General features: G+C 64.2%; 1 protein-coding gene across 1 annotated transcript; it reads right to left on the bottom strand.

Annotated features, from left to right (window-relative positions):
- Positions 1–3,768: 3,768 nt before the first annotated feature.
- On the bottom strand, positions 3,769–15,930 carry LOC141473389 (septin-4-like). The gene is given in 14 exon segments (XM_074160859.1): positions 3,769–3,828; positions 4,129–4,228; positions 6,670–6,832; positions 6,984–7,080; positions 7,452–7,553; positions 7,890–8,007; positions 8,097–8,231; positions 8,423–8,546; positions 9,404–9,490; positions 9,611–9,704; positions 9,955–10,254; positions 10,503–10,631; positions 15,770–15,829; positions 15,832–15,930. Coding segments are annotated over 14 exon segments (1,668 nt in total).
- Positions 15,931–23,291: the final 7,361 nt, after the last annotated feature.

Here is a 23,291-nt window from a genome sequence, read left to right as displayed (position 1 = left end):
GGAGGGGATCAGAGCTGAGCTGAAGGGGCTTGGTTGGGGGTAGAGGTGCTGGAGCATGGGACAGGAGCACAGCCCTGCAGAGGGGACAGAGCTGGCCGGGGTACGGGGGCAAAGAGGGTTGAGGGGGACCTGGGGGCACCCAGGGAGGGGCGTGATGTGGAGTGAGTGCCAGCAGAGGGGAGCACAGGAGCTGATGATATTCAGGATCAGTGGAGGAGGATGTGCAGAGAAAGAGGGATGGGGAGAACCTACAGTGCCACAGAGTGGGGGCACAGGGGGCTGGGGTTGCTCCCAGGGTGGGGGAAGGCTGGCTTTCCAGCCCCCTCACCACCTGCAGGTTCCCTGCCCGTGTGGTGACCAGCAACGAGCACAGGATGCTCTGCACAGACCCCCACCATGGCACCCACCATCCCAGGGCAGCGAGCAGGGCTGTGGTGGCAGCAGATCCAGTGACCTTCAGATGGAAGTAAGGGGAAACCAGGAAGCCCCATAAGTGAGGGGGCTGCAGAGAACAGAGCTGGGCCAAGCACACCCACTGCACAGGGGCTGGGTGCTGCTGCTGTGCCTAAATGGGGGGTCAAGGGTGTGGGTGGGGGGCAGGTGAGGATGCTCAGGGTGATTAAGGCATCAGGGGCAGGGATGTTCATAGGATGGAAGGGGATGGGGATGGATGGATGGATGGATGGATGGATGGATGGATGGATGGAAGGATAGATGGAGGGAGGAAGAGAAGGAGGGAGGGAGGGAAGAACAGACGGACGGACGGACGGATGAATGGATGGACGGACGGATGGATGGATGTGATGTGATGTGATGTGATGGGGGGTTCTGAGGGCTTGGGAGTACCTGAGGACATGTTTCCCCAGCAGCCCACGTGCCAGTCCCCCCCCCAGAGGACAGGTACAGCCCTGTGCCATGCACATGATGGTTGCTGCTGGATGTCACAACGAGGGACCCAGACTCATCCCAACATGTTGCCCTGGGCCGGGGCCAGGCCTGCCTGAGTGTGGGTGCCCTCCCAAACTGCACTCCCCACTCCTGTGCAGCCCCCACTCACTGCCACCCCCAGCCAGGCACAGCGGGGCTGGGATCTGCCGGGTCACAGTGGGGTCTGGGGGGGCTGTTGGGCACCCTGTGCTGAGCTGGATCAGCCCAACAGCACTGTGGGGAGGAGAGTGGGGTGCAGGGGGGGATAGTGGGGTGCGGGAGAGGAGAGCAGGTTGCAGGGGAGGACAGAAGGGTGCAGGTGGGACAGGAGGAGGCAGCGGGGAGGATCGCAGCGCATGGGGGGGATCGTGGGGTGCAGGGGGGGCGGTGCCCACTGGAAGGCAGGTAGAGACACAGCTCTCACCCATCCCAGTGCCACTCTGCCCACCACTCCTTCCCCTTCACCCCGCCAGCTCCTGGTGAAGCCAAACTGGGGTAACTGGGCATTGGTACTCATAGGTGGGGCCCAGCCATACTGAGTGCCTGCCGTCTCTCCCAGCAGGGCTCACCCCACCATGGGGGGGGTGCGAGGATGCCTGGGGGAAGCACATGGAAAGCATTTCGGTCCCCTGGCTTGGGCTCCCCACTCTGCCCCCCCCCAAAGTTCCCATCCCAGACCCAACACCAGCAGCGCCTGGGGGCCATGGGACCCCAAGGCAACACGCAAGGGGGCATGAGGCAGCAGCAGACAGGGGGGGACCTGCTCCTTGTGTGTCACCTCAGCCCCAGAGCCGGGTCCCACGGGGCTCCCCCACCCCACGCTGGGTGCCCCTGTGAGTGCAGCACAAATCCCCCACTATCCACTTTGAGCCTTTCCCAGGGAAATGGGAGTCAGGAACAGGAGGCTACGGGGCTGGCCACCATCAGCCCCCGTCCTCGCCTGCCCGGGGACACAGGGACCCACCGCCCACGCGGAAGCGACTTGGGGTTTCAGACAAGCCGGGTCAGCTGTATTTATTGAGAACGGTTGTGGAGGGATAAAAATATTTCCACTAGCTCTATAAGAATTTATAAACCTATACTCTGCTTATCCTTTAATAAATGCCTCTATGACCATCATGCGAAGGTACGTACTTCTGTAAGAAAATAGCAAGATTAAAAAAAGGAAAGCGCTAATACACCCTGCAGGGCCCTGCCCGGGGGTCCCTGCCCGCGGGGGCCAAGGGACCCTGTGGCTGTCGCAGGGACATGGGTGGTACGTGCCAGAGCTGCCCCAGGACCCCACAACACCCACCCTTAGCCTCGGCTGGACACAGCTCCCCATCAGCCAAGCCTCCTGGATGTGAATCTCTCACCCAGGGTTCACCGCCCCCCCCCCCCCCAGGGAACCCCGATTCAGGTGGCCCTGCCAGCAAGGGGACATGTGCCCATGCCAGTGAGCTCCCAGTGATCCCACTGCTCCCAGTTCTGCCTCCACCCTGCAGCCTCGCCATCCCCTTTTGTCCTTCCCAGTCCCTGGGGGGAGCAGGGGGTTGGGGGGGTTTTGGGGCCATCTCCCCAGGGATGCCCTGTGGCTGCTGGCTGGGAGCTGTGGGCCAGGGCTCGCCTTGGGGACACACAGCAGTGCTTTGCTGAGCAACATGGATGGGGACATCCTAGGGGGACATAGGGACACAACACAGTGCTCTGCAGGGCAGCAACACAGATGGGGACAGCCTGGGGGGAGGCAGGGACATGACATAGTACTCTGTGGGAAAGCAACACGGATGGGGACAGCCTGGGGGGGACAGGCTACAGTGCTCTGCAGGGCAGCAACACCACTGGGGACGTCATGGAGGAACACAGGGACACACAGCAGTGCTTTGCTGGGAAGCCACATGGGTGGCGACATCCTTGGGGGGCACACAGTGATGCTCCACCTGGAAGCAGCAGGGACATCCTGGGGGCACACAGGGACACCACAGACAAGCAAGTGGTGGCAGGGGCCGAAACACCAGCAAGGGACGATGCGGCTGCCGCAGGTGGGGAGGCACCGCGGGCACAGGACAGTCATTATTGCTTTACAGGGCCAACATCAAGGGGAGGCCAGGCTGGGGACCCGACCTCGCATTTGGGGTTCAAGGGACTTTCTGTGGGGACGGTGATTCCCCCAGTGCTCCCCCTGCTGTGGCCACCCCCACCACCCAGGGACACGGGGTGCTCCCAAGGGGCGACACTTGGTGGGGACAGGGACCCTGCCGAGGACACAGGGCTGGACACCCCAAGCTTCAGTCCTTCCTCGCACCAGTGCTGGCATGAAGGTGGCCAAGGGTCCAGGTGCTGGCTGCCCCTCCATCCCCTCAGTCACCTGTGGTCCCCAGGGGGAGCAACCCTGTCCCACACATGAGGGCAGCTAGGGGTTTGGGGGGGCTGGGACTGGACCTCCCCTTTCCTCTTCCCTTACGCAAGGGCCAAGCTGAGTGTAAAGGCTGTAAGCAGGCAGCCTGAGATGACACGGGGACAAGGGACACGACACGGAGAGCTGACTGGTGGCCCTCCCCAGAGCTGCAGGGGAAACAGAGAAAGCCAAAGCTCGGGGGACAAAGTTGTTCCCAGCCTGGGGTGGGGGCCTGGGGAGGCATCCAGCCAGGACAGGGTGCAGGGGAGCCCGGTGCCCTGTCCCCTCCCTGTCCCCGTGTGACGGGCGCTGGCAGTTGGATAAGGCGATACCACAGCAGCTTAAGGTGGCGGGTGCGGTGTCGGTACCGAGTCTGGCAGCGGGGCTGGGGCAGGATGGAGCGTGATGTAAACATTTCTGATCTGGGCGGGGGGGGGCAGGAGGAGGAGGAGGAGGAGGGGGTGCTAGTGCGAGTCCTTCATCTGCTTCTGGATCTTCTGGAGCATCTCCTGCATCCGTCGCAGCTGGAAGGGAGCAGAGCAGGGATCATGGAGGGGGGCGGGGGCTGGCACCCCCCAGCCACACCAGCTCCCTCGCAAACATATTTGGGTCAAGCATCCCAAGCAGACTGGGATCACCGAGAGCTGTGGGGTGGGGTGGGGGGGACACCCCTCTGCTGCCCCTCCAACACCTCCTCACCCTGGCCTGAGGAGCAGCAGCCTCTGGGATAGCACAGGAAGGGTGCTGAGCCAGAGCTGGGGCTGGGGACATTGTAGGGTGGTGGGGCATAACGGAGCGGGGGCTCAGCCCTGCCCCACACTCACCTCCTCATCCTTCTCCCGGATGAGCTTCTCTGTCTCCGCATCCGGCACTGGGGGGATGACAGGGATGGGGAAATCCGTCCCGCTCTCCCGGGTCAGCTTGCTGCGGGCAGAGAGAGGAGGTGAGGACTCTGTCACAGCCCTGGTGCCCCCCCCTCTCCTCCCCCCCCTCCCCCCCAACCACCAGGGGAAACAGTCCCCCCCAGGCGCTGCAGCCCCGGAGACGCCAAACCTTACAGGTACCCAGCACCCACTGGCACAGCCCCTGAGCCACCATCACCCTGGGCCTTTTTCCAGGCAGGGGGCACGTGAGCAGCTCCAGGCATCCCCCAAAACCTCAACACCCTCCCTCCACATGCCATGCACCACTGGCCCAGGGAGGCACCACCACACCAAGGGGTGCCAGGGACTTCCCCCAACCCGGGCACAGAGCCCCACTCTCCCATTTTGGGAAGCATCCTGCTGGGTGCTTCGAGATGCGCCCCCTCCCCAAGCCCAATATTTTCTCTGCTGCTTTAAAACATCTTAAACTCAGCATCTCCCTTCTCTCCCACAGCCCCAGCCCCGCTGCAGGTCAGGGTCCCCATTGCACCCCACTGCTGGCCAGCCCCAGGGATGCTCCGCACCCCTTTTCCTGAGCACCAGCTCCCGGTTCAAGCCCATCCCTGCTGGAGGGAGCCAAGGGCATCCCCCCGGGGCCACCCCACCACGCAGATACACAGCCACCAGAATCGATGGCTTCTCCCATGCCAACGGCAACAGGGAGGGACCAGCTCTCCCGACTGGGTCCCTCTGGATGCCACGTGCCACCCCAGCGGGTGACGACATGGTTGGGACACCACCACTGTGGCTGGCAGGAGTCACGCGTGCCGCCACGTGCCACTGCAACGTGCCACCGCCGGTGCAGCCCCTCCGCATGTAAAGGGGTGATGGACACGGTGGATGTTGCATGGGGGGGCTGGGACACCCCTGCCCTGCAGGGTCCCCTTGTGCCGGGGGAGGCTGTGCCAGCCATGCCATGGCAAGGGAGGGGTTTTGGCCGTGTTTTGAGCTGCTTTGGAAGTCACTGCCTGTTGTCACGGCTCCTCGCCATGGGGGGACACAGGGGAGAGCACATCGAGCTCCTTCCATCCCTGGCAGCAAGACAAGGCTCGAGCTGGGCACTGGCAGTGGGGCAAGCAGCTTCACTAGCCCAGGAAAGACTGTCTATCGCTGCCTCCCGCAGCCCAAAATCGCATCCCCCTGGGAGGGCAGTAGGGTGGGGAGTTCCTGCCCTGCTTCCCTTCCCTTGGGCAGCCCTTGGGTGGGAAAAGCTAGGTGCCACCAAATGGTGACACATCCCCACAACCCCACCTTGCCTGGGTGAGCTGGGGGTGATGCCACCGGCGTCCTCACGGCACCACCAGTGGTGGCGGCACCCGAAGGGCAAATTGTGTGGGCAATGGGTGGGTGGCCACAGGGCCGTCTCTCCCCTGGAGCGTCTGCCCGGCCCTTGCACGGGCACAGAAGGACCGAGACAGGGTTGGATACCAGCAAGTACTTTATATAGGGGTGAGGGGGACGGGCGGGGGAAGGAGGAGGACGGCGGGGGCCAAGCAGGGCCCCAGCCAGATCCCGGCTCAGTCGGCGGAGCAGTCGGCGCAGCACAGCCTCAGCGTGGAGGGATGCCGCCTTCTCCGGGGGCACGTGTGGAGAGACCAGCTTAGAGCCTATAGCCACTGCCAGCCCCCCCCTACTGCTCCTTTGACCCCCCCACCCCGACAGCCTCCGCTCACTCCTGCACCACTCCAGCCCCCTGGATGGAGGGTACCACCAGGGACCCTGCCGTGGGGGGTTCCCCCCAGGATCTTTAGGGGGGCTAAAGGGGATGCAAGTGCCATGAATCCAGCTGGTACCGGCAACAGAGCCCCAGCGCCGGCTGCTTGCTTGGCTCCCACTCCAGCCCCGCAGCCTGCAGGGACACAGGGTCCTCCTCACTGCTGAAGCATCCCCCCCCTGCCCCCGCCCCAGCCAACTCCAGGGGGATGCAGGGTCCCCCCCTTGCTGCCGAAGCATCCCTGGAGACACATCCAGCAGATGAGGGGGGACACAGGGTCCTCCTTGCTGCTGGCACATCCCCCCCCCAGCCAGTCCCAAAGGGGTTCAGGGTCCCCCTTGCTGCTAGAGCATACCCCCCTGCCCAAGCCCTGGGGGGACATAGGGTTCCCCTCACTGATGGACCAATTCCCCCACCAAGCGAACCCCAGCCCTGAGGGGATGCAAGGTCCCCCCGCCATTGCCAGTGCACCCCCGCAACCCAGCCCTGAGGGGACACAGGGTCTCCCTCATTGCCAGCCCTAGCCCAATGGCACAGGAAGGGCCCCCCATCACACTGGGGCTCCCCACCACGCCGCCGAGGCTTCCATCCCCAGCCCACCACGCTTCCCAGCACGGACCTGCACACAACCCCAAACCCCCCCCAAGATCACCACTTGCTGGGTCACCCCAAAGAGAGGAGACTCCCCCCACACCCTCTACCCTGGCACCCGGCTCCTGGCTCCGTACTTGCGGTTCCTCTCCTTCACCACCATGCGGGTCATGCTCTGGATGCACTGCGTGCGGTAGTTCTCGTAGTGGGTTTCCCGCGTCACGTCCTTGAGGTCCTGCATGTGGGTCCTCACCAGCATCGTCCGCAGCTTCACAAAGTCGCAGTGGGATGGGTTCTCCACTGTGGGGGAGCCCGGGGTCAGGGGGACACAGCCAGCCCCCCCACATCCCCCTGCCCCCCCCGCCCCAGGCTGAGCAGCATGGAGATGGGCCATGCGATGTCCCCGTCTCCCCAGAGCTGGCGGGACACCAGGGACACGGCCCAGCGTTACCTTCCACAATGCCCCAGGGGTAGAGGCGCCCACGGACACGCCGGCCTTTGGCCTCCACAACTGTGTTGCTGCCGATGACGGCAAAGGGGATGCTCTCCTGCAGGAGGATGGCAGGGGTTAGCAGGGCTCGGTTGTGTCCACCATGGCCTACATCCCTCCACAAGCATCTCCTTGGCCATATCCAGCACCCACTTGCCAAGATATCCCAGAGCCCCAGCTATGGACAGCCCCAGGTGGGATCGCAGAAGTCATGGCATGGGTTTCTCCACCCCAGCTCCATCCCACCAATGTGCAGGTGGCACCTGTGGGGTCTTGGTGACGCATCTGGGCAGCATGATATGTGCCAACCCCACCATGCTGGGGCTGCTGGAGGGCTTGTGTGACCCCAAAGAGTCACAAGGGTGCCCCAGGATGACATGTCCTCCTGGCCATGGGACTCTGCCCCTCCAAGGATGGAGCCAGACCCACCTTCAGTGCCTGGTCCTGCAGCTTGAACTCCTCATCCTCGTCTGAGTCACACTCAGGGAACTGGTAGATGCGGATGCCGTAGTGGTCGATCTCCTCCCGGATCTGGAGGCAGACAGCCCCGCTGAGGACAGGCCCTTGGAAAGGGGGTGGGAAGCGCCACACAGCACCGGTGTCCCTCAAGGACCCACAAAAGCCTGTGTCCCCCCTAGACTAAATGTCATGGACACCCCTCCAGACCCTTCCAGCCCCTAGCTGAGCACAAGGGTAGATATGTCCTTGGTGACCATGTGGGTAACATGGTCCTCTACAGTGCTGTGAGTGCGGAGGATGCTCCATGGCAAACTCCAGGCAAGGGATGGAGAGAGCCCCCAGCTGAGTGAGGACCCCATCCCCAGGGACCTGCTGGGATGGCTCCAGGCTGGACCAGCCTCCCCTTACCTTGTTCTTCATGCGCTCCACCTCGGTGGGGGTCAGTGTGTCCGCCTTGGCCAGCACAGGCACGATGTTCACCCGCTGGTGCAGGGCTCTCATGAACTCCACGTCCAGGGGACGGAGCCTGCGGGGGGAGCCCGGTGAGCACCATCCCACCAAATCCCTTCGCCAGCACCCCCCCATCCCGGCAGTGCAGGCAGGGGTGGCCCGTACCCATGGCCAAAGGGCGAGATGAAGTAGATGCAGCAGTGGACACGGTTGTCCTGGATGTTTTTCCGGTTGAGGCCACTTTCATCACGGAAATACTGCTCAAACTGCTGGTCAATGTAGTCGGCCACCGGCTTCCAGCTGCGGGGACAGGGAGGTGACATCAGAGTCCCCCCTGCAGGACCCCCAGGCTTTCCCTAGATCCCCAGCTCAACACCTCCCATGGCTCAGCATCCCACCCCGAGGAGCCACGGGCATCCCACCCTTGGAGCTGCTGGCACCCACAGTGGCACTGCCCATCCCTGGGGAGACCCCCCACCCATGGGACGCACCACTCAGTGTTGTTGACAGCATCACCGAAGCCCGGTGTGTCCACAATGGTCAGGCGCAGCTTGACACCCTTCTCCTCAATGTCCACCACGTGCTTGGTGATCTCCACCGTCTGCGTGATGCGTTCTGCAGCAGCAGGAGACACAGAGATGGTGGGGGACACCCCGGGCGAGGGACAAAGGGGGTGACACAGGGAGACGTTGTAACCCCCGGGTGTCACCCTCCACCCTGGGGGTGGCTTTGCAGGATCAGCCCTCACAAGCACCAACGTCCAGCAACAAGATGGTGCCACAGCCTCCCACATCCCAACGTGGATGTGCACCCCTCCCTCGGTGGCTGTGTTGCTGTCACCGTCACCCCATGACAGGCCGGCTCCGGCAGCACGGGGTCTGCTGGGGAGAGGCATCACTGCGGGAGCATTTCTGGCTCCCTGTACCCCCCCAAAAAATGTGTGACCCCACAGCCCCAGGACTGCACGTCCCCCTTTGCCCGCAGGACCCCTCCATGTCCCTGCATCCCCAAGGATGCTCCCTCTGCCTCGTGTGCTTGTGGCCACACGCGCTTTGGCTTTTGCTCCAAGCAACGGAAACAAATCAAACAAATGCCTCGAGCCCCTGGGGATTTGGGCAAGTTTGGGCCATTTTAATTCAAAAACTGGCTGCAGCTGAACCAGCTCTGTGCCCTGGACCCCGACTCTCCGCAGCTTCCCGGATTTGCTGTGGCTCCAGCTGATCCCCAACAAGCTGGGGCTTGTTTTCCCAGTGGGGACAAAGCCCCCGTGGGGGGTTCCGGTGCCAGGCAGGGGGGGTCCCCACTGCCTTGGAGCAGTCCCCAGTGCCAGCAGGCAGCTGGCAATGTGTCACACAGAGATTCAGAGACCCGAAGGAGCCCAGCTGAGCAGGGAGAGGGGCTGCAGCCCCCCAGGAGCTCTGCCCCACCCCCCCCCAGCAGGACACCCCTTCACTGGGACTGTCCCCCCTCACCTTCAGCGTTCAGCAGCTTGCGGTCCCTGTACATGTCCGTCAAGAAGAGGCTGTTGACGAGGGTGGACTTGCCCAGTCCAGATTCCCCTGGGACAAGGGGACAAGGGTGAGGGGGGGGCATCCAGTAACCCCCCTGGATCCATCACTTTTGGGATCCAGAGGGGGTCAGCATCCCCCATGCCAGGCTCACACCACCCACCCCCATACCTGCCACCATGAGGGTGAAGTCGAAGCCCTTCTTCACCGACTTGCGATGGACCTGGTTGGGCAGCGTGGCGAAGCCCACGTACTCCTTGTCATCCTGTGGGCAGAGGGGACATGGGACAGGGAATGGCATCATCCCACCCCCCACCCCTCAATCCTGGCAGGCCATGCCCTTGCATGCACCCACCCCACCCCCCCGCCCCCAAAATGGTCCTAGAGGGTCAGAGCTCTGCAGGACGCGGCCATGCCTGCCTTAACTCCTTGGGTTGGGAGGGTGGGAACATCCTCTGCTGTGACTCCCGCAGCCCCTCGCCCCGTGTCCCCCTCCCCACGGACGCATCCTGCACCTCAGAGGAGTCGTAGGGGTCCAGCTGCCCCCAGGGGCTCCGCGGGCGGTTGGGGCTGGGGGGTGGGGGGGCGGCGATGTGCTGCTGGAAATCCGAGGGCCGAGACCGGGAGAAGATCCTGGCGTCCCTCTCGTCAGCGGGTTCGTCAGGGTGGACCCTGCCCACACCACAGAGGGGGTGGCCGGGCTCCCGACGGCTCTCTGGGGGCTCCACCTTCCTGGGGCTGTCGGATGGTGGGCAATCCCGCAGGAACTGAGTCAGCTCAGCCTCCTCCGAGTCCTCCTTCAGGAACCGCTTTATCTGGGGAACAAAGCAGGAGGGGACACCAATGGTGGCAGTGCCAGCCCGAGGTGGCATTACCCGACTCAGCACCATGAGCCCCCAAGCTGCAGGAGCCAGACACATGCAACCCAAGGATGGCAGAGATGGGAGGAGAAGGGGGACACGGCCACTCCAGGGGACAGGCCACCACCCTGGGGACAGCCGTGGGGACAGCCATGGGGATGGCAGTGGGGACAGCCATGGTCTTATGCACCCCGGGCGCTTACAGCTTGTGGTGCAGGGACAGCAGCTGGCTCCTGGCACTCCGGGGGACAGGGATGGGGACCTTCCCCCTGGGCACCCCGCAGCTCCTCGGGGTCTTCCGGGGTAGCCAGGACCCCCACGCACCCCATGGCCTGCTGGGATGCCGGGGAGGGGATGCCGGGGAGGAGGGAGAGACAAAAAGAGATGAAGAGCAGAAGTGGAAGAGCTGGCAGGGGGGCAGTCCCAGGGGGGAGGCAGATGGCGGGCAGGGGTCTGCCCGTGCTGCCCCCTGGCCTGCCCACTCGCAGGGTCTCAGCGTGGGTGGTGGCACACAGGGCTCCCATCCCTACAGTCCCAGGGGACCTGGCCCACAGCCATCACCAACCCCATGGGCAAAGGGCTCGGGGCAACACAACCTGTCGGGCCAAGGGGCTACAAACCCCACGGCCACTCTCAATCTGTGTCCTCACATGAACCGGGACCCCAAAAACCTCTTGCCCTGGCTCTGCCTGTCCCGGAGATGGTGCAGGCAGAGAACCAGGGGGGCCAGGTGCAGCAGTCCCCAAGCTGGTGACCCTGTGCGGTGGTGGGGCTGGGACGAGGGAGGGGGACGGTGGGACTGGGACGGCTCCACATCCTGTTTACAAGCGCTGGCGGGAGGAGACACGTTCCCAAGGGCATGTCCGGCAGCAGCTTCTGCGGGACAAGCCCTTCTGCCAGCAGGCACCCGGGTCCCCAGTACCCTGCCACAGCAACTGCCAGGACACCCCAGCCCCATGGGCAGGGAGACCCCCAAACGGGGGGGACACAGGGTCAGGGGGAGACCCCGACCCTGCAGGCTCACACCTGGGGGTCAGTGCCCCCCCGGGGTGAAGGCCTCAAGGCGAGAGCCCTCCATGGGGACATGTCCTCCCCCGTCTCGTGTCCCCACTCCGTCGGCGGGGAGGGCAGCCGTGCCGGCGGCAAGGCGAGATGCACGGAATTAGCGGGCTGGAAACAAGGTCACGGCGCTGCTGGGGCTGCGCGTTCGCATGTCTGCCCCCCACTCCCCAGTCCCTCCACGGCCACCAGCACGGGGGGGGCAGGGGGCCAGGCTGGGGGGCAGCGGGTGTCCCCATGGCAGGGATGGCAGGGCTCCACACTCCCCTTTCCCCCAGCAGGTCCATAGCATTCAGCGGGTCTGTGTGACCGCAGCATCCTCTTCCTCACCGACCTTGACCCTGGGGAGCTCAGCACCAGCCGCCCACCTCAGCCCAGCCCAGCTGGGGGCTTCACAGGGATGGGAGATGATGTTGCCACCTCCAAGGGCTCCCAGCCCCGCTGCCACCCCATCCCACAGGGCTCCAGCCCTTCAGGGCTCCCCCTTATCCCCCACCCCAGAGAAGCCGATGGCCTTGGCAATGCTGTGGGACAGGGTGGGTTTGTACCACATCCTCGGGGGTCCTGCAGCAAGTGCATGCCCCAGCAAGGCTGCCCCAGGGATGGAGCATCAGCTGTGGCACCTCCCTGCAGCACCAGGGTGCTCCGTGTCCCCCATCTGCATCTGTCCCCTCTCTCGCCCCACCAGGGAGGGACGCTGCCCCCGTACCTCTTGCCCAGGCTGCAGCTCGGAGCAGGTGGCCATGGCAGAGCCGGTGTCACCCGTGGCCAGGAGAGGATACTGAGCGGCAGTGACTGTGCCGAGGGATGGGGAGCAGCATTAGCATAACTCCACCCTGGGCAGGCTCCGTGGCTGGGGCACCCACGGCACCGAGGCACGGCCCCTGCGGGTGCTGGCGGGGGAAGGACCAGCGGGGGGGCACAGGAGGGGGGAGACAAGCCCAGCTCCTGCCTGGTTGTTGAGATATCAAGGACCAGCAAAGCACTGTTGGCCAAAGACGTGGCAAGGCAGGTGTGGGGGGGCTGAATGACCACCACCACCATCATCACTAGCCCCCCTGGGTTACACAGCCTGGCTACAGCCCAGGAGGACATTCAGCCCTGGCAAAAACCTTCATCCCAGGACAAAATCTTCCTCCACTCCAGGACAAAAACCTCCTCCACCCCAGTGCACACCAGATCCTCTCCCACCCCCCACCCTGGATCACCCCGCAGCCACCCCGGGAGGGACCCCCAGCCTCTTTGACAGGAGAAACCCAGTTTTCCATGAAAGGCTGTTTGAAAACTCTACACTTTTGTTCCTGACAATTAAAGTGTCTCCGCACGCCTCCGAGTTACTGCTCCAGCAGGGCCTGGTGGGTCTGGCTGGGAAGGACCCAGCCTCAGGCTGGGAGAAGCAGGGATGGTGCCCACCACAGAAGCAGAAGCTCCAGCGGTCCTGCCTCAGCTTCCCCGGCTCATCCTTGGGGAGGCAAAGGGTTAACAGTGCCCCAGGAGGAGCCTGTGGGGTGGCAGCGAGGGCACCTGAGCTGTCACTGTGGGGGTCACCCGGGAGGATGATTCACCTTGATGGATGTCAAGATGCATCAGAGCAGCTCAGGCACGGAGCCGGGGTCGCTCGGCCACAGAAGGGCTGTGTTTGCCAGGAAAGTGCTGAAAAGCCCCAAAGCATCACCTGGGGGTGGGACCGGTGCAATGAACCACAAGTTTGTGGACACAAAGAGGGGCCTGGAGGCTCCTGTGCGGGTTCCCAGCATCCCTGGGTCCCAGCCATGCTCCTAACCCCAGCGCCGGCTCTCCCCCCACCCAGCTTCGAGGTAGCAGAGACCCCACCATCCCCACCCGGCCTCATCCGTCCCTCCTCAGCCCAGTCCCAATGGAGCAATGCCACCATCCCTGGCTGACACCGCACCTCCCCAATGGCTTTGGAGCCCCCTTTCCTCCCCATCGCAGGCTGCAGCACCCCACCGTCACCCTGTCCAGGCTCTGCACCCCATCAGCGGTGCCCCTCGCCCTCTAAATTCCCTCTGCCCGGTGCAGCAAAGTTCTCCTACAACAGCCACCGCTTTCCAAGTGTCCCACCCCACACGCCCGGCAGGAGCGGGGATTTATCATGGCGAGAGCTGGGGGCAGCGCCGGTGCCCCCGTAAGCGGATTACACGCCCGGCTGTGCGCGAGCCGGGACTCGGCGCCGGGGCTGTCACCGGCCCAGCAGCTCCAGCGAGGTGGCACACGCACTGCCGCCTCCCTGCCTGTCACACTGCATCACACCTTCCCTGCGTGGTGACAGCCCGGGGGCCACAGCAGAGGGTGGCACTGGGGCAGCAGGCAAAGCCCGAGCTGGGAAAGCCCTCGGCTGCCCGTTCGCATCGTTCTGCCTGGCACCACATTCCCATGGGATGTGTTTTCCCTGTCTGTTTCTGCAGGGAAAGGAAGGGGACATCCCAGTGAGGTTCTGTCCCCACAGCCAGGCTGGCCGAAGCATCCCCAGCCCACCCAAAGGTGACATCCAGATGGGCCACCCACGGCACAGCACCCACCGCTCCATGGCAGCGGCACAGCTGAGCATCCCAGGCACAAACACCCTGTCCCAAAGGCACGAGCTCCATGTGGGACAAGGGCACCGTGGCCCTCACTGAAGCACAGCTCTGCCAGAACCAGCTTGGCTTTTCCCCAGCGCAGGTGGCACCTGGGCTGTGCCTGCTCCGACCTGCCTCCAGATGCACAGGATGCTCCCGCCATCGTGCTGTAATTGAGTTTCTTACCCCCAGCTCTCCCCTCCCACCCCGTCGGCAGCACCTCAGTTGGGAAACTGAGTCTACAACAGCTTTAAGAGGAGCAGGGCACCCTCTGGATGCAGGGGCAAGCAGTGGCACAGGTCCCCAGGTCTGGGCAGGGTCCCAGCACCAGGCGGGCGAGCATGCAGGACGAGAGCCTTTCCCACACGTCCCCCTGTGCAGCATCTCCAGCCCCTTTCCTACAAGGAACCCTAAAGCTTGAGGAACCTGCGAGCCCCTGTGCAGGGACCCCAGGATGGGACCACGCGCGGTGGCTGTCCACGAACCGAGTGACAGCGGGGCCTGCCCAGGCTGGAAACAAGGCGGTGTCTCAGCACGTGGGGACAATTGAGAAGATCCAGCCCACCAAGAGCCGGGAGCAGAGGTTAAGGGGGGAACCATTGCTTATCCTGCTTCTCGGAGTGAGCCTTGGACCGCTCTGGGGACAGAGGGATGTGGCACCGGTGTCAGGGGACACGGGCTCCACTTCTGTGGGTCTTTCTGGACACATACACAGCCACCTCCAGCCCCAGCTCACCCCACGTCCACGGCCAAAGGAGCCCAGTTCCTCTTCGGTTGTTCTCCTCCCTGAGATGTTTCAAAGCCTGGATCTGTCCATCCCCAAAGCCACGGTTTGGAGCCTTTCGGGAAGGCGTTCGCCTTCCCGAAAGGCTCCAAACCGTGGCTTTGGGGCTGGAGCCGGTTGCGACACACTCCGTGAGCCACCCTCCTCTCTGGTTTCACTGCATCCCACTCCGGAGGAATGTGCCGGTCCCGTTCCCACGGCAGCTGCCGGGGAAGGACGGCCACGACGGTTCCCACCAAGGGCAGCTGTCCCAGCTGCCGCAACCCTGGTGCCACGCGAGCCACGGCCACAACCCTCCATCTCCATCCCCACCCTGGGCATGGCGAGTGCCTCGAGGTCCCCTTGGGGACATGGCCCTGACGAGCAGCTCCTGGGGACCTGCCACCACCAAAGAGGGGTGAGGCAGGACAAGTGACACAGGGCAGGCTCCCACCGAGCCGGGAAGGCCGTTGGTGGCTCCAGGGCTCGCTGGTGACTGCAGAGACGGCTCCGAAGCGCAGCGTGACGGTCCCCGCAGGAGGGCCTGGCCAGCCTGGCAGCGCCACCGGGACCGCAGCCGGGGTGGGGGGGGGGGGACACTTGCCAAAGGCACGGCTGGGTGACCGATGCTCCACTCGGAGCCAGCCGAAAGCACACCCCCCCGCCCCCGTCCACGCAGAGACATCCCGGGGGTGTCACAGGTCGCGGGGAAGCGCAGGTGCCGCTCGGTGACAGTGTCGCCTTTCCGAGAGGCGCCCGCCCCGATGCCACGGTGGGCAGGCAGTCCCGCTGTGTGTCCCCCCCGCCATCTCCTCTAAGGCTGGTCCCGGGACGCTGCCCGCCGGGGGAACGGGGGGGGGGCAGGTGCTGCTTCGTTGCCCGTTTGTCGTGTCCCCCCCCACCCGCCCCGCTGCGGCACCGGCGGCCCCGGCCCGCTCCGCCCCCGCCGCACCGTCACCTTCACGGAGGGCACCGGGCTGCGGGAGCGGGCCCCGGTGCGGTGCCGGTGCCCGTACCGGTGCGGAGCAGCCCGGCTGCCCCCTCCCAACCCCGTCGCCGCCGGCCTTACCATGGCTGCGGCGCCGGGCGCCGTCCGGGAGCGGCGGCTGCCGAGCGGCACGGCCGGGCCCCGCCGCCGGGATTAGCAGAAATAGCAGCCGGCGGGGGCGGGGGCGGCCCGGGGAGGGGCGGGCAGCGGGCGGGGCGGGGGCGGCCGCTCGGCACCGGCATCGGGTACCGGCATCGGCACCGGCAGCGGGTACCGGTATCGGTCACTGACATCGGCACCCGGCACCGATGTGAGCATCCGGCACCGGCATCAGCACCTGGCATCAGCACCGGGCACCGGTGTCAGCACCCGGCATCGTCACCGCACCGGGCACCCAGCACAGGGCACCAGCATCAGCACCCAGCACCGGCATCACACTGGGCACCAGGTTCAGCATCCAGCACCAGGCACCGTACACCACGCACTGGGACCAGGCACGGGGCACCGGTATAAGGCAGCAGCACCAGACACAGCGCTCCAGCATCGGCACTGGGGCACCAGCACCAGGCACGGGGTATGGGGCACCGGAGCCTTGGAGCAGGGCACTGGGTACCGGGAACAGGACACCTGCACTGGGTACTGGGCATTGGCACTAGGTACCAGGTACAGGGCACCAGTATCAGGTACAGGGCACCAGCACAGTACACCGTGCACCAGGCACAGGGTCCTGGCACAGGGAGTGGGCAGTGGGCACAAGGTCCCAGCACCAGGCAGCGACCTCCCAGCAGCAGGAACCAGTACTGGGCATTGTTTGGCCGGTAGCAGGTATTGGGCAGGAGTCATCGGGCACACCACCCACTGGGTACTGGGAATGCTGGGTACCAGTTAGCGGGTATTGGGTACTGGAAACCACACACCAGGTGCTGAGCACCAGGCAAACGCGCTGGCACCACACAGCAACCATCGAGCACCACGTGTCAGGTACCAGGGACTGAACCAGTCATGGGGCACCAGATCCCAGTCTTTCCCTGTGCTCCCTCTGCACAATCCCAGCCTGCTTCCCCCTCCCGGAGCCCTTCCTGGGAATGATGTCGGGCCATCGTGCCCCCGGCCCTGCCTTGGCTCGGCTGCGACTGGCTGGCAGCTGGGAATCTGGAAGGGGGAACCAGCACCTGCAAGGTCTCTGTCCCTGTCCCTGTCCCAATCCTGTGCCAGGCGCTGCAGCCCCTTCCCGGGATGCCCCCAGCCCGTGCTTTCAAAGGCAGTGAGTGGCAATGGCACGTGGCTGTGTCCCCTCCCTGTCCCCACGGAGGGCAGGGGAGGACGCTGGCACAGCCGGTGAGGACAGCGTGGGGCGCTTGTGTCCCCGGCCATGAATGGGGCTGGGGGGGGTCTTGGCCAGCAGTGGCCATTCCCTGCAGTGAGCAGCTAGCAGAGCCTCAGCCGTCCCCAAATTTCAGCCTCCTGGTCCAGAAGCCCATGGGGGCTGTCCCTGTCTCCCCCAGACACCCTCCATGCTGGGAAGGCCACACCATTCCCAGTGCATCCCTCTCACAGGCAGCTCCTCCCCACCTCAGTTTCCATAAAATGGAGCTGGTGGTAATTTCCCACAGGAAAAGCCAGGTCCAGCCCTCCACAGGGACTCCCATTGAGGCTGGGTGACTCCACAAGGACCATCTCAGCCTTGTCCCCAACCTTGTCACTGCCCGGGGCGACGTCCCCTCCCACGTTACAGGGCCAGGCTGCGAGCAGATGGCTCCGCGTTCCCTTTATTCCCATAAATAACTGACGCAGGCTCAATCTGGGGAGGGAGGGGGGAAGCCCCAAAGGCCCCCCAAACCCTGTTCATCTGGGGTGGCCGGGCAGCGAGCCCACGTGCCTGGCAGCCCTTCCTCGCCCGCTGCTGGCCAGGGGGCTGCAGGCAGGGAGCAGGCAGGGGCAGGCAGGTGAGGGGGGCTCTTTGCATCTCTAATCCGCGCAGCAAGCGCTTTCCTCTGAGATTACTGGGGATTACAGACTCAGGGGCTCCAGGAGCTCAGCCCCGGCTCTCCCTGCCCTTCAAGGAGCAGCGCTGAGCCCCACAGGGGGCGGGAGGGCAGCCAGGTTGGGCACTGCTGTGATGAGCTAGGAGTTCTCAGCCGTGCCAGCGGGCACAGCCTGGAGCAGCTGCTGGTTTGTCATGGCCTCTCTCCAGTAGCCCAGTGCCCACGGAGGCTGGCGAGCTGCAGCCCGGGCTTTAAATAGAGCATTAAAAGCTGAAGGGATCAGCTGTGGAGCGGGAGGGGGGGATGCAAGGGGTTGTATTTTTCTTGACCGGCGTATGACGCAAGGGGAGCGACGACGGTGACACCGAGGGAGGCTGGCGCTGCTCGAGAGGTCCCTGAGGTACCCCGGGTCTCCCTCGCCCCGGCTGGCAGCAGCGTTATCAGGTCCCGGCATGGCACAGCAGGGCCGAGAAGCCACGGCAAGTGGCTACCGGGGACCAGAGCTCTATAATTACCACGGGAGGCTGAGTTATTTTGGGAAGCGGCAAGGAGGCTGCCAAAGCTTTTATTCCTCCAAACCAAAACAAGATGGAAAGAGCCCAGCCCAGGATGCTGCATCCGGCGGGCGTGGGGAGGTTAACCCCTTGCGTCCTCACTGCCTGCGCCCGGGGGCTGCCTGTCCGTCCCCCCCCCCCGCCTATACCCAGCATTGCCCCAGCGTCAAGGCGGGTCCTTGTGGCTATGCACAGGGCGGGGGGAACTTAAAGGGGGGGTCAGTAGGGGAAGATTAGGGGTGGTAGAGGCTGCAGGGTGGCTGCCGGGCATGGGAGGGGGCTGGGGGGTCAGCCCCGTCCTCGGCTGCTGGCAGGTTCAGAGGCCGCATATTCGGATGCTTTTCTGCATCTGCCGTGAGAACCGCTATTTTTAGCTCTTTCTATTGCAACGGGTCCAGTTTTGGGGCCTTCCCAGCACGGAGGCCGGGCCGAGGAATGCTGGCCAGAGCGGAGCACCTCACCGCTGCTCCAGATAAAATGTCCCAGGGGACAAAACCCCACAGGGTCCACCCCAAAAACCACCCTGAAGGACAGACAGAGGCGGCAGCCGGGCAGGGAGGCTGCACTTTCCCATCTCTGAAGCAGCCAAACAGCCCCCGAGCTGGGAATAAACTCATTTTTTCCCAGCACGGAGAGGATAAGCCACACTGTGCACCCCATGGTGCCCCCCGAGATCTGCTCCAGCCATCCTGACCACAGGGTCCAGGTGGGCTGATGGTCTTTGGCACCCCAAAAGCCTGGGGTTTGATTCCTGCCTTTTGGCCATGAGCAGAGCCTGGGCTGTATCCCGTGCCAGACCCCTGCAGGGCAGCAAAGAGCCCCAAATGCAAATTTGGGGTTCCCCAAATTCTAAACCTCCATGCCAGGGTCTCCCAGCCTCCTAAACCCACGTTCTGGGGTCTCCCAGCCCCCCAGACCCTTGCGCCATGGTCACCCCATCTTGCTTTAAGCCCCCCAAGGCTGCCCCTCCCCAGGTAGCTCCAGTCCCTGATGGTGGTAGGGGGGGTCTGGGGGCTGTTGGGGGCCACAGTCCCCCCTGCCCAGCCGGTGCCAGCCCCTCACAGGGTGAGCTCCATGGGATAGCGGCACAGCAGTGGGGACAGAGAGTCACAGCCATCCAAATCCACAAGCCCAGGAGGAGGTCCCACCCCAAGCCACTGCACAGCCCAAGCCTCCTGCCCTGTGGCCCTCCCCCCACTGAGCCCTCCCACAACTCATCACACGTCACCAGTCCCAGCAAACCCTTTGCAAAACATGCACTGGCTGATGCTGCCCATCTCTGGTGCCAGGCCTGGGGACCTGGTGGCACTGGGGAAATTAGGAGTGCCCCAGTGTTACCCCAAGCTCCCCCCCCAGCCCATCGCTTACCTCCTCCTCCAGAGCTGCACCCGGGAAGGGGTTCGCACCGGAGCCAGTGGAGGACAGCAGCGGGACCGAGGAGAAACAAGTTTTCCCATCAGAAGCAACTGAGGTTTTCCAGTGCCCCCCTGCCCCCCGGCTGTCTCCCACCCCCAGGTCCTTGTGTCCCCCCCACGATCACCAGCCGGGTCAGGGAGGGGACCCATGTGTCCCCATTTGGCAGGTGGGGCATCGGGGAAGGCAGCGATACTGCAGGGAAGCACGGAAGAGCAGCATCCCTGGTGCTGGTTTAAAAATGCCACATTTATGTAGACCCTACAAAAACTGCCAGCAATTGAGGGGGCAATGTGTGGGCCCCCTGGGTTTCGCTGCCCAGCTTTGCCCAGGGCACGCATCACCCTTCAGGGACCAGAGGATGTCGGTCTTTCATCAGACCCTTCTAGGGGGGACACACAACACAGGGAGCTGGAGAAACAGCCCCTTCTTCCCATCCCCACATCCAGCCCCAGCAGGAGGGGAAACTGAGGCGGGTGGGTACCAAACCACCAGCATCATCCTCGGTGCCCCACTGGGGTTTCTGGGGTCTGGATTTGCCCCATGGAGCCACCAGGTCCTGGTGACATGCGCAACCCGAGGAGGTGGCTCCTGTCCCAGGCTGCTGCAGGGGGGACATAGGGCTGTGACAGTGACACTGCTCTGCCCACATCAGTGAAGGAGGGCTCAAGCTGCTCCTGGACCATGCAAAGTCCCCAGTCCTGAGCTGGAAGGATAGATGCTCTGCTCAGGGGACAAATGGTTGCTCTGAGGACAGTGCCAACCACAATGGAGACCCTCCAGGGCAAGGCACCAGGCATAGGATGGTGGATCAGACAGGTGTAGGACAGGAGAGGTCTCGGGTCAGCTCTAGTCCGGCCTCTGCCCAAAGCAGCAACGGGCAGAGCCACAGAAACATGGTAGAAAGAGCTCCAGAGGTCCCCACTGCCACCTCCTGCCAGAAGATCCTCTAGTGTGGGTGAGCCTTCCTGCAGCCAAGGATGGGGACCTGTCCCCAAGGCCCTATGGAGCCGGACACCCTGTCTAGACCCCAATAACCCTTCTCCAGCTGCCCATGTCCCTATGGTGCTGGGCACCACACTGGACCCCAGTGACCCTTCTTGAGCTCCCCACATCCCTATGGAGCTGGGCACCCTGATGGGATCCCAGCACCCTTCTCTCCAGTTCCAGACATCCCTACGGAGCTGGGCACCCTGATGGGATCCCAGCACCCTTCTCTCCAGCTCCAGACATCCCTATGGAGCTGGGTGCCTTGACCAGACCCCTAGCACCTCTTGTCTTTGCACATCCCTTCAAGCCTCCTGAGCACCCTACTGCCCATCACCCCCCTGCCCGCAGGCAGCCACTGTCCCCGCAGGAGGGTCCCCTCAGCACCAGAGCCCACCCTGCTGAGATGCCAGGGGAAGCCATGCTCTCCCTCCCACGCCATCACCCAAACTTACCCACGAAGAAGGTGATAAACCTGGCGGGTGATGGCTCATCTTCATCATCGCAGCTGGAGCTCTTGGTCTGGGCCTTGTGTGGGGGGATGGTGGGAGAGGCTCTGCCGAGCAGCTCTGGCTCAGCTGTGTCCTTGCCAGAGTCACGGGTGCCTTCGGCCACCACCTCGGGCTGTTGGCCTGACAGAGGGGATGTGGGACCTGGGGACACCTGGCTGCCCGCCTGCAGCAAGGGCCACCACACCGAGTCGGGGTCGAGCTTGGGCAGAGCCCTGCTGGGGATATCGCTGGGGACCACCTCGCATGGGGACACAGTGGGACCCTGGGGTGCAGAGGGGGCATGGGGGCAGCTCTCGGTGGCCTGCGGCTTGGTCTGGGTGCCCTTGTCCCTGCTGGGAGGTGACGGCTGGAGGATACAGCTGGGTGTTGGGAGCAGGGGTGTTGAGCCCCCTACCCTGGCGTCAGGGGAGGGCTGTGGTGGCCAGGAGCCCTGCCAGGCTGCCACCGGGTGCCGCACGCGCCGGTGGCTGGATTTGGACACAGGGTGCTGCACCCTCCCCTGGGGGGGCTTTGGGTGGGTGACAGCTGTGGCATGAGGCCACTGGGGCTGTGTTGGGGCCGCCTCCCTGCCTGGTGAGAGGGAGCTTCCAGACGATGGCTTGCTCTGGGATGAGTTGGTGGTCATGGGGGTGACTGAGTGGCCACCGCTTTGGCCCTGCCGTGGCCGGTCGCCAGCTCTCGCCTGGATCTTCCCTTGCCCGGCAGCAAGGGTCCTCTGCAGGGCCACCAGCAAGTGGCCTGATGGCACTGGCTGCACCAGCCACATCCCGCTCAGCAGCTCCATCCAGCTGGGTGAGGAGCTGTGGGGGAACTGGGGGTCCCATGGGGATGGGGGGCTCCCACTACTGGGCTGGGCGTCCCTTGGGGTCCTGCCCTCCTGTGGCAGGGGGGACTTGGGGACCATGGTGTTTCCCAGGGGTGAGAGCCCCCACCACCCCGATGTTCCTGGGGAGCAATGGTGTCCTGCTCCCAGAGCAAGGAACCAGCATGGTGTGATGTCACCAAGGGTGCCGTGACAGCACCACGACCCTGGCAGGGTGTTTGCCCTTGTCCCTTCACCAGGGTGATGTGGGACAGGCAGTCAGACAAAGGAGCCAGCCCAGGGGGAAACAGAGCCACTGTCACCTCCCCAACCTCCCCGAGCCCCCCATGCTGAGGCTGAGCATCCCCAGAGCAATAAGCCACAAGGTTTTCCCGATGGGGGGGTCCAGCCTGGATCCGGGGACCCCTTTGGAATGCATTGTCCCCTCCCCTCCTCGCCCAGCTGCAGCATCCCTGGGGACATCCCCCAGTCCCTTCCCTGTCATGTCCCACAAGCTCCTTGGGGTCCAGATTTTCTCTGGACAAAGCTCGAACCCCTCTGAGGGTGGAGATACCCCACGTTGGGGACCTTAATTTGGTTTAGGAAGGTGACGAGGACAGAGGGACAGCACGGGATGACCATGGGCCACCACTGCGCGGGTCATGGGCCACCTCGCTGTCCCCTGGGCTTTGTCTTACATCGAAAGTAAAGCTGCTCCACGGCGCACAAAGCAGCTCCACCCTGGGCTCTGCCATCGCGTGGGGTGACAACGGACACGGCAGGTGGGGAGGGGACACGGGGCTTGGGAGTTGTGGGGGCCCAGCCAGGGATGGTGGCATCAGCCCCAGGGCTGGTGGGGGGGAAACCCACAATGGGGCGGGAACAGCACAAAGGGTAGACAACAGCACTGCCACCACAGGGGTGACCGAGATGGGGGGATGCCACCGAGCCCAGTGCCACTGCACGGCCCCCAGCAGAGGGTCCAGCCCCTCCTGCCTCAGTTTCCCCAAGAGCCGCCAGCCCCCCCCGGGGGAGGCGAGCGATTCCCAAGCAGGCCGGGCAGCGAGCAGGGAAGGATTTATTGACTCACGGCTCGGGGTACATCACAGTTTGAGCTCCCTTCCCACCTCCGGAGAGGACGTCGCCTTGGACTTCCCGGGCAAAAGTGCGCGGAGAGGCTTCACAGTTTCATCCCTTCGGGAAAGCAGAACCGAGGCAGTGACAAATGGCAAACGCTACGTCGTATGAAAAAATAATACAAACTCTTCTCTTTAAATATCTTACAGAAAAATGAACCTGAATAAAGAGCATGAAAAGCACCGCGTGGCGCAACCCCCTTCCCCCAACCAC

This window comes from Numenius arquata, chromosome 18 (genome assembly GCF_964106895.1).
Source record: "Numenius arquata chromosome 18, bNumArq3.hap1.1, whole genome shotgun sequence".
NCBI lineage: Eukaryota > Metazoa > Chordata > Aves > Charadriiformes > Scolopacidae > Numenius > Numenius arquata.
This window is presented reverse-complemented; position numbering and strand designations above follow the sequence as displayed.